The sequence below is a fragment of the Belonocnema kinseyi genome, chromosome 1 (assembly GCF_010883055.1).
Source record: "Belonocnema kinseyi isolate 2016_QV_RU_SX_M_011 chromosome 1, B_treatae_v1, whole genome shotgun sequence".
In the NCBI taxonomy this organism is placed as follows: Eukaryota; Metazoa; Arthropoda; class Insecta; order Hymenoptera; family Cynipidae; genus Belonocnema; species Belonocnema kinseyi.
The window spans coordinates 108927117-108939047 of NC_046657.1; the positions used below are offsets into that span (position 1 = coordinate 108927117).

An 11931-nucleotide genomic window follows, 5' to 3' on the forward strand; every position below is an offset into this window, starting at 1 on the left:
ATCTGGAGGAATTCCCTCTTTATCTTGGATTTTAGCCTTTACATTTTCAATGGTGTCGGACGCCTCAACTTCCAAAGTGATGGTTTTTCCAGTAAGAGTTTTCACGAATATCTGCATGGTCGAGCTGGAAGCAGAAAATGTTTTTTTTTAACATGACTCGCAATCACTTCCACACGCCTCACAGTCCCTATGGGTTAAAATATAGGGAACCAAAAACAACTGTAACGGTCACAATGTATTTTTTCGCGCCCAAAGGGTACACCAGGTTTGGTCAGTTACGCGTAACTCGAATATTGTCTACGTATAATACGTTTTTGGCGTAATATACGATGGCCGAATAGCAAAATCAGGGTCATCAGTGTTGACAAGTACATAAGCTCACTTTTGTAATATACTGATTATTAATAATTCTGTAGAATGCGTTATAGTCATTGAAAATAATTATTATGCTTGGGCTACGAAGAAAGACTCAACATCATGATGTAATCCTATGGATGGATTTGTTTTTCGAGCGGAAGAAAGGACAGAAAACTTTCGTAAAGTGCCGTTTGATTATTTCGATAATAATTATTATGGATTATATTGAGATCCACATAAGGAAAAATAGATTATTTGAGGTATTTTTCTATATTGACGCATGCGCACTGAAAGTTTTTCATTCGAATGTAATATTGGGTACGGCCACGGAAACGGCCTGGCGCCGTCTGTTACCTAAAAGTGACAATTTCTTAAGGTTGAATTCCACTTGCTTACATGCGATTGAAAATAAATAAATTTATGCTAAAAGTAAGAGTTTAATCATTAGATAATGGGAGTGCTTGTAGGAAAGCTGATAAAATCTCGAGTTAGAGAAAAAAACTTTTGCTCGAGTTCATTAAACGGTTTGGTCGGAGTTGCGTTTTAAATTTCTCTTGTCAATGACAGATCTCCTATTGGATTACAAATATCACATAAAGTATTTCAATAATCTTCTTTCTTGAAAAGGAAATACTAAGATATTTGGAAAAATTATTGTGTTAATTAAGTCAGTAATATTATATTTATTCGATTTATTATTTTTGTAAAAGTAATGTGAGTTGTGAGATTTTGAGGTTAAAGAGTTTAATTATCTCATAATATTAATGGAGTATATTTTATTTTAATTTGAATTTCATGAAGTATATTTTGTGAAAAAATATTCTTTAAACAAATTTAATGTTGTTGAAAATAAATAAAAATTTATTACTTTAACGATTGCTGAATAATTAAAAATAAATTTATGTGACTTAACGATAATACAGTAATATTTTTGTAAAAAAATAATTTAAAAAAAAAATTTATTTGAATAAGGGAAATTTGTTAAAACAATACAACATTCATTAAACAATGGGGGTCAATATTTTACTAAAGAAAAATACCAATAATTATTTTGAAAAATTGAGAAAAAAAATGTTAACAAATTCAATTTGTTTAAATAATTGAAAATTAATAAATCAATGTTCGTAAATATTTCACTAGACTAATAGTAATAATTTTCAGGAAAAAATGAAATTTTGAAAGAAAAATTATTTAAACAAATTAAATTTGCTGAAACAATTGAAACTTAATTAATAAATATTAAACATATTCTTAATTTGCTCTATTTTAAACATGGGGATATTGCAGTGTGCAAATCACACAATGCCGAATAAAAATACGGTTGGTATTTTGTTGTCCTATCTATAATAGTACATTCACAAAATAGCAATATATAATTATCAAAAGCAAAATTTTAAGCAAACCTATATTTCATTATATTTAATTGAATTTTTCACGGTGAGTGCCCCGTATCTCATTTATAATTTATAAACATTTTTAACTAACAGATGCTAGTCCGATATCGCTGCACTGAATTTGGCTTATGCCTTTTATACTTTCATTTCTGCACCCTTACCACATGAATTACTGCTAAACTTTTTCCCTTGTTCAATGTTTTAGGATAAAAATCGATAGAATGGCTTATAGCTTAAAATCCTGTTCTAATTAAAATATACATCATCAATCCGCTTGTTGAAATTCTACCGGCAATTTTCATGGTTATGTTCATAACCAACAACGAAACTAGAACGAGTTTAGCTGGAACGAAAACACAATTTTTTCATTAAATCTTTTTGCAATAAAGTTTCCTCTATTACTTAATTTCGTTTTGAAAAATGTTACATACGTTTTCAAAGCAATCATCTATTTATTTATTATATTTAAAAAAATTCATACGTTCTAACTTGTGTAAATTTCAAATTTCTATCCCCAAGGAATTTCAGGCTTTGGTCGCCGCGGGCGCTGCCTGTCATATCCGGTTAATATCAAGGTCATGTTCGTACCCAATAGGGAGTTCGGCTGTGTCACGAATGGCATGCACATCGAGGGTTTTCCTTTTTCGTGTTTTTTGGAAGTTCCAAGCGCGAATGAAGAGTGTGTTCGGTGTTGCCAAGTGCAACAAAAATCTGAGATCCCAGTGATCGCAATAGGGTTGACCGTACCTAGTTATTTTTCCTGAAAAATCTCGTGCTCGGTTGGCCTAACCTATCAATTGACCGGCGACGGTTCCCGCGCGACGCCTCGTATTCACGGGCGGCATTTAAATCCCTTTAAATTTATTGTCCCTTTTGTTTTGATTGGCCGGCCGGATTTTATTGGCCGGACACGGGTGGTCGGCCACTTGAACGTGAAGAGGGTAGCATGGACACATCTACCCTTGATAAGAATACCCAGCAAGGATTGCATGGCCTTTTATCCCTCCAGTATGTCCCCAACAACGAGCAATCTCCTGATTGAGGGTTTCGGAAGGTACGAGCCCGAAATAGAAATCATTTTCGCGAGAGTGAATTTTCCCAGAATGTCTCTCAGACCAAGCGACACAAATCACGCGACATCATCGACCCCGCTTTAGTTTCTCTTCCCGATAGCAACCGACCGGTTTCAGAGGCTCTTTTAAAAGATTATGCCGATTTCAATTACCTAATTTTACTCAATTTTACACGGATGGGTCTAAGTCGGATGTGGACGAAACTGCAGGATTTGCATTCGTCCACCCTTCGACTGGAACTATCCGTTCATGGAAAATTTATAAATTTGCTACCATTTTTTCCATTCAACCGTATGCCATCCTTTAGACTTTAGATTAGATTATAGAAAATAATATTATTAACTCAGTTATATTTTCAGATTTATTAAGTGACGTTAAAAGTATTACCTCCCCATGTCCCAATTCTAACAAAGCCTGTATCATTTTTGTTATTAGGAACTGACTGCCGACCCTGGCCATGCTGGTTTGGATACCTGGGCACAGGGGAATTCAAGGAAATAAGCAGGCGGACCAAGCCGTCAAATCGGCTGCTTGTGACGGCGCTCTTCTTCGAGTTTCTCTTGACTTTTTTAACTCTGCTCGAAAATCTCTTTTAGACAGCTGTGTAGATTACTACACTAAAGTATGGGAAAACAAGGGTGACCATTACACTCAACGTTTTTACCAAGATAGACAGAAACCCTGGTTTGCTTCTTTCGTTGTACCAAGAGAGAGAACAGTCTCTCTTTGTCGCATGAGAAGCAACCACTATTCCCTCCCTTAATGCTAGTCTGGCCCGCAAGAATATTATACTCAGGTCAGTTTTCTTGCAATCCATACATTATCGAAGACCTGGACCATGTTCTCTGGGCTTGTCCTCGCTTCGATGACATTCAAGGCACCCTTATTGGAGCCCTATCTAGGACCCTAAGGTGTCCTCCGCCCTTCTGCAGCTATCAAATTTTGCTACATCCCTCCCTCCGAGTCGTCTCACATATTTTTAAAATTTTTAAAGATGCGAACCTATAACTTTTATTTTATTTTTTTTATTTTCATTTCATTTTTTCTATTTACTCTCATTTAAGCCTTTGTCTAATAAATCAAGTCCAGTATTCGCGGCCATGCCTAGAACTTCGACACTTGAAATTGCCGACCGTGTACACGCGCGTTCAGCGCACGTGCCATAGCCCATGGCTACTTTTCTTTCCCCGTTGGGAGAACTTTTCGTTTGTTTCAGATTTCCCATTGGGTTACCGAACCCAACACTAGTTCGTGACCATATAGACACAGCTGTTAAAGTAAGTATAGTGTTAACGCAGATAGCCAATAGGCTGATCTGAAAGAAGGAGAAGAAGAAGAATGTAATATACGTTAACTGATGTAGAAAACTAGGGAGGTAATATAGGCGTAAAAAACCACGTGTAATACATGGAGTTTTACACGTTACCAACCCTGGGCTACACTGAAAAAATGTTGGGCGAGCTGTTTGCCCACGTGCAGGGATGGCTGCGTACATCACGTATACTACATGGTTTTCGACATGTATATTACTACGTATATTGCGTCCTTAGTTTTCTATTTCACTTTTTTGTTTTCTATTTAAGGGCATGTGATACTTAGAAAATTGTCGATTTTAACAGTTTTAGGTTCCCCCGGCTTTTTTTCTAGAATAAATATTTTGTCTTAAAAAATTGGAAAATGATAGCGAACATGCTAACGGACGTCCTCACACACTTTTTTTGTAGGTTAATTCAAACAAGTTTTAATTTAGCAAAATGTGGTTAATTTGCATAGCGCTTAGGAAATAGTATCGATTTTTTCAGTGTTAGATTCCCCCGGCTTTTTTCCTAGGATAAGAAATATTTTGCCTTCAAAAACTGGGAAATGATAGCGAACATGCTAACGGACGTCCCCACACACTTTTTTTGTGTTTTTTTATCCAAAAAATTTGGATATTGCTAACAACGTGCGTGTATATTTCGAGGTTATGTGTGTTACAATTCACCCGAGCGTTACTTCCAAACTACACAATATTTTGGCCGAAAACTTTGGACTTATAAATAAACATAGTAACTAATCTCCCGGAACTAAGCTTGTGTGCAGGCAATCAAAAAAGTTTATTTCATAAATAATTTCCAGATTATCGGAAAGGTAGAGATGAAAAACAACGTAACCTCAAAATAATGCATATGCATAAATTTGGTATTTAGCACAATACATTTTTTTGTTATTATCCCTCAAAAAAGAGTCCGGGGACGTCCGTTATGATATTTTATAGCATCTCCGAATTCAGTTTTAAAATTTTTTAATTTTTGTGGAAAAAAGGCCGGGGAAACTGTATCACATGCTCTTAATTCGATCTACTAAAGACACAATTGCCTGATAGAAATAAGTAATATTGAGCAATTACTTAATTATTCGTCATTATTTATCACTTTCCTAAACAAATTATTTAAAAATAGTAATAATATAAGTGTTTATTGTCCTTCATATACCGCGACGTTTTCAAGCATGTGGAACACGAATATAATCACGACACATGGTATCCTATCATATAAGTAATCGTTCGCGCGTTAATCCACTATTGTTTTCTCATTATAAGGGGAAAAATGAAACAAAGCGGTAGGCCACAGCTTTATTATGCAGCAGCTTTATAAGAGGTTTTGTCAATGATTAAAATCTGGCAAATGCAGTACCGCCCAAGTAAATTACGTTCGCCATCATTAATATGTATTGTACAGAGTTTTCTATCATTTTCTACGTATATTACGTCGTTTATGTATTATTCGTAGAAAACCTCGAGTGACATGTCACAACCAATCTCTGCCCACGTGGTAGACCTGCAACACCAAATGCGTCACGTGCTACTCTCCGTAGCTTGGTGCGGATCCTCTCTCTTGTTGAGCACGCTGTGTGCTCACATACTGTAGCCCTAATAGTGCTGGTACAGTAACGATCCATTTAGGGTTTAGGTGGGAGAACGTAATCCCCAAGCAGAGATTCGCGCAGAGTGCTTTTTGTCGTAATTAATATGAAATGTTTGTCAAATCGTTTAAAATCTTTTCAATAATTTTGAAATCTTTTAAAATCCTTCTGATTTTTTAAAATATTTGTGAAATCTTTCTGAAATCTTGTAGATACGTTTGAAGTTACTGGGATATTTGAAATCTCTGTGAATTCTTTTGAAATCATCTCAAACAAATTGAAATCGTTTAAAATCTTTGAAATGTTTTGAAACCTGTGAAATTCTTGAAATATTTGGAAATCTCCTACAAAATTTTGAAATTGTTGAAAATCTTTGTAATCTTTTAATACTGATGTGCAGGAATTTTGTTGCAAATTTTTTGAAATCCCTATGAATTCTTTGAGGAATAATAATATAAAATGAAACTAATTAAACTCTGATTGAAAACATTTGCAAATAAAAGAAAAATCTTTGATAATTAATTCCTACTTCTTTAATTACAATAAAACTAAGAAATTTCCAAACATACTATACATTTAATTTTAAAGGAGTTTTAAATCTCGCGAATATATAATTTGAATGATTTAAAATTAAATTATCTTAAATTACATCTTAATGATTTTTCAACACATTTTGAACCTGGATTGTCGTAATTTTAAAACTACAGGTGTTTTTTTCAATTTGTAACAGTTTTTAGGCATGGTTCGTTGCTTGTAATTTAACATCTTACAAAGTCGAAAAATTCACTTTTTCTGTCAAACAGGACAGATTGTAAACAACGGTTTAATTTCAACTTTTTTCTTTCTCATACTAGAAACCCTTTAAATTATTTAAATTTATAACTAACGAATCCTTCTATTTAGCACTGTTTATTCTATTGGCGTCCAAACATTGTGAATATTTTTTTAAATATAATTTCATTTGTGGACAATTGAATTTTTAGACGAGAAATACTGATATAACAAAATATTGTTTAAGATTGTAAATTTTCTTTTAAACCTAATGTTTTTTGTTTTAAATCACTCATTTCCAGACAAAAATGTCAATATAATCTACATTTTTTCTTGCAAGTTCTGAATCTTCTTTAAAATATTTGTTTTTATCGTTAAAAATGCCAATATCCAATCTATTTAAATCTGATTTTTCGTTTAAAATAAAAATTGAATGTATACAATCCAAAGTTGTAGCTAATAATAAAAATTATTAATTATAATGACAAAAAAAAAACCTTTTGAATTCCGATCAGAATAAAATGTATGGGCTCTAATTTAAATTAGAATTTAAATTAGAATTCAAATCCTAAAATCAAATACAAATTAGAATTCTGTTTAAAAATCTGAAACTCAGACTGGGTGTCTATTCAAATCCCGGACAAAAATTCACTGAAAATTTTAGGTTTTTCCAGATATTCAATTATTATATTTAATTCAGAAAGTTTTGACAAAATTATATTAAAAAACATTCTTAAATGTAAGAATACTATCTATTAATTAAATAATAATAAAAATTTAATTAATCACTTCTTGTATTGATTTCTGAAGTGCACTACAAATTTAAATAATAACTCAAGAAAAATTTGCTTTTTCTTATACTTCAAATTCAGTGCATATTTAGGTCAAATGAATGTCCGCACAACGCTAAATTAAATTTACGTCGCTCCAAATTCCTAAATTTCATTGCAAAAAAATTGCATTTTTAACAAGATAAATTTTCAACTAAAATGGTGAGGTGTTCAATTGAAATAGTAACATTTTGAGTGAAAAAATAAATAAAACTAATTTTCGATTTAAAAAAACTAATTAAAAAAATATATATTTATATTGTAAAAGTAATGAATTTTTCAACTAAAGTGATGAATAATGAATCTGCGATTGGAATAGTTTAATTTTAAACCAAAAAGAAAATTTCAACTAAAAGGATGAAGCTTCAATTCGAATAATTGAATTTTCAAACAAAATGAATTATTTTTAATCGAGAAGAATAATTTCTGCTAAAAATACCAATTATAAACTAAAACCGATCAATTAAAAAAAAAAGTCATTTTCAAACAAAGTGATGGATTTTAAACTAAAAGAATGGATCTGCAACTGGAAGTTTAATTTTAACCCAAAAGATAGATTTTCAAAACGAAAACAAAATAATTGAAAAAAAGTTTGCATTTTCAAACAAAGTGAAGAATTTTCAAATAAAAAGATGAACCTTTAAATCGAATTGCATTTCGAAAAAAAAAAAAAAAAAGTATAATTTTCAACCAAGAAGATTAATTTCTATTAAAAAGATTAATTTTCAACTAAAAAACATGAATCTTCATTCAAGAATTGAATAATTATATTTTCAATTGAAAAACTTAATTTTGAAACAAAGATATACATTTTCAACCAAAATAATTAAAATAGAAGATGATTATTTTCTACCCAAAAAGATAAATTTTCAATTAAAAAAGATCATTTTTCAACCAAAAAATGAATGTTTAACTACAATTACGGAACATTCAACTAGTATAATTAATCATGAAAAAAAAATAGTTTCAAACAAAAACAAAACAAGAATTTTTACTAAGATAAAGCTACTTTTACAAAAAAATTATTACACAGCTACCCATAAAAAAATAATTCTGGCCTGGAGGTCAGGCTATTTTTACTGCATGTTTTTGGGTGCGTTGAAACCGAATCCGAAGACCGTTTCACCGGTTAAAGTGAACTTCAGTTTCGGTTTCAGCGACCCTAAAAACAGACAATAAAGATTTCCTGACTGTGTTATCCTTCAATTTTAAATTGCAATTAAAAATAAAAAGCTCCCTTAAGAAAAAATTCTCGGACTAAAAAAAATTACCTAAAAATTCCAGAATTTCTAGGTACAGTAGAAACTGTGCTACAATTAAAAAAAAAACATGTGTTTATTAACATATTTAATTGGTAAATCAATCCTCAACGCGTCACCCCGACCTGCATGATTTGAAATCTGTCCAGTCAAAAAAAATTATATTGTTTAGCGATTTTAAAATTATAAAAGGTTAAAAAATAATTATGTACTCATAATTTTGGAATAGTTAACGCGACTTTATGTAATTTATAAATCGACGATTATTTACATATATTGATTACACGCAAGCATTTTACTATTTTTTTGCAACTATGCAGATGGAATAATATTTGAATTCTAGAATCTCTCATTCGTCGATCGTAAGCCCAATTTTTCACTTTAGCAAAGCTTTTAAAATGAAGTTATTATTCGCAAATAAAAATCCATAAAATGTTTCACAAGTCGGCCATTTTTAAAACTTCCATCGAAAAGAATTTTCCAGGAAGACAATAAAAACCATAATAAATTGATTCTCCTATATCTTCCTCGATATTATTTATGACAAGGTCTATTAATATTTATCAAATATAAACGGAACCTAGTTCGAAATTTCATAAAATTAAGAAAAGGCAGACAAATTTTCGATATTGATCGACATGTCAGGACGCGTTCGGCAGCAAGATGAGTCGTCACAAAAAGTAAGAATTTCCACAGACAACAATTTTTCAGTATTTTGAAAAAGAATATTCAATAATTAAATAACTCACCTCTTAATGAAACAATTTCTGCAGTATTTTTTGTGCAAAAAGTTGGTTTTCCGGGAGAAAAACTGAAGATATGCAGGAGAAACTTCGCAACGAAAACTTTTAGCAACTAGCGTCACTGTAGTAACAAATGCTGCCAACTGTATAACGTAACTTCCCCGATTGGTACTGCTAAGCTTCTAGAATTTTCTAGGGGCTTTGTTTTTCTAGTGTTTCGGCGGGCTTTTTTAAATGAGATTTGGAAACAATGTCATTATAGAATTATTTTATTAGAAATGATTGTATATGTATATATATATATATATATATATATATATGTAGTTTCTTAAAAAAGTGATAAATTTGTATAACAATTAATGTTCAATTTTTTTCCTATAATAACATAAATGTATAAAAAGCATGGCATATTGATCATTTCATTAATTTAAAAATATTCTGTAATTAATTTTGTTATAGTTTTCTCTCTGGAAAATTATTAATAATTATAAATAGTTTATTTTAATTATTCTAGAAATAATTGATTTGATTTTGATGTTTAAAGAAATTATTTCACAAATTCATAAGCTATAATATCAGATAATATAAAATTACAATGAAATAAAAACGGTTCTCGGATAAAAGTATTTAACTTCAAATTTGAATTATGAAATATATATTAAATATCAATAATTTGAATTACTTGACAAGAATTTTCAAATGTTATAATAACTCTTTTGGAAAAGTAAATAATAATATGCAAGGAAAATTATATAAATTGTATCTGATACAAAAAAATGAAAAAATGCTTGCCATTTACGTTACGAGGATGTGAAATTTTGAAAAACATTTTTATAAAAAAGTACATTAAAATTTAACTTTTTCGTTTTGAAAGTAGAAATCAAAATGTCCTTTTATATTATTATTTCAGTATAGTATTATTTCATTCAAGTATTACGAATTTGTTTAAACAATCGATTCGAAATATGTATACAATTTCGAGAAATTTATTATAAATAATTTTGTTCAGTCCTTATAAATATCTAAATGTGTCAAGACAGCACTACTCATATTTAAAATTAAATAACTCTTTTTTAATTTGTAAAAGTAACTTTTTATTAAAAGATAAGTCATTTCATAATGGTATAAGTGTCTAGGGATTTAATTATTATCTTTAATTTAGAGAGCTTCGAGAAATTATATTACAAAATATCCTTGAATGTATTATCCCCATCGAAAAATTAAATAAATAATACTAAAAAAAAGTATTAATAATTTTTTGGATTTGCTTCTAAAGCCTATGCATTTGAGTAATAATTTTGTAAACATTTTCTTATATTTTATCCTACTAAAAATGCAGTGACTATTTAACACATTAATATTTTGAATGAAAAATATTTTCAATTATAATGACGAATCTTCAAACAAAAAATGACATTTTAACAAAAGAGTTTACATTTTAAACCATTAGTTGAATGTTCAAGAAAAATGATTAAATATCCAACAGGATAAATTCAATTTTCAGTCTAAAAAAATAACTTTTAACAATCAAAAAAACGAGTTCTCAAAAAAATAGTAAAATTTTCACACAAAAATTTTCCACAAAATAGTTACATTTTCAATCAGAGATGAACTTTCAATTAAAATGTTGAAATTTCAACAACAAAAAATTAATTTTTAACAAAAAGTTTAACTTTTGAACAAGTAGTTGAATTTTCAACCAAAAAGATTAATTTTTACTAAAAAAGCGAATTTATCAACAAAATACATGAATTTTCAACTAAATGAGATAAACTTTCAACCAAAAATTAAAGTTATATTTTCACTTTGCTGTTAATAAATTAAATATTAACAACAAAAAACGAATTTTCAACAAAATAGTTACATTTTCAACCAAAGAGATGAATTATCCATTAACATGATGAATCTTAAATCAAAAATTATTTTTAATCAACTAATTTAATTTTTAAAAAAGTACTAAATTTTAAACTAAAAAATATAAAATGTCAACAAAAAATTGAATAGTTAATTCTTCAGTGAAAAAGTTAATCTTCAACCAAGATAAAAAATAATTTTCAATCAAATAGTTACATTTTCAACGAAATAGATGAATTTTCAATTATAATAAATCTTTAACAAAAATTATTTTTAAACACGAGTTACATTTTTAAATGAGTAGTTCAATTTTAAACTAAAATGTTTGAATATTTCATTGTAATATTAGTTCAAATTTCAGTTTAAAAAATTAATTGGTAACCAAAAAACGATTTTTAAACAAAATAGTTACATTTTCACATTTTCCGTTTAAAAAATTAATTTTTAACCAAAAAAGAAAACGAATTTTCAAGAAAACAGCTACAATTTTAACCACAGAGAAGAATTTTCCATTAAAATGATGAATCTACAAACAAATAAATAAACTTTTAACAACAGAGTTTAACTGTTAAGCAATTGCTTAAATTTGTTAATAAAACTATTGAAAATTCAACAAAATAGTTCAGCTTTCAGTTAAAAAAATAATTTTCAACGAAAAGAAGCGTATTTTCAATGAAAAAAGTTAAATTTTGAAACAAATAAATTCTTAAATGAAATTATGAATCTTCGACCATAAAGATGAATTC

At 29.4% G+C, this 11931-nt stretch overlaps 1 protein-coding gene across 1 annotated transcript in view; it reads right to left on the reverse strand.

Moving 5' to 3' along the window:
* LOC117176209 (ubiquitin) overlaps window positions 1-9464 on the reverse strand; it is a 9837-nt gene extending 373 nt beyond the window's left edge. The window contains exons 1-2 of the mRNA XM_033366341.1: window positions 9338-9464; window positions 2-124 (exon numbers count right to left, since the gene is read on the reverse strand). Of these exons, the coding sequence (XP_033222232.1) occupies window positions 2-117 (116 nt within the window). The 5' untranslated portion in view covers window positions 118-124; window positions 9338-9464. The remainder of the gene's footprint in view (window position 1; window positions 125-9337) is intronic.
* Between the last annotated feature and the right edge of the window lie 2467 nt (window positions 9465-11931).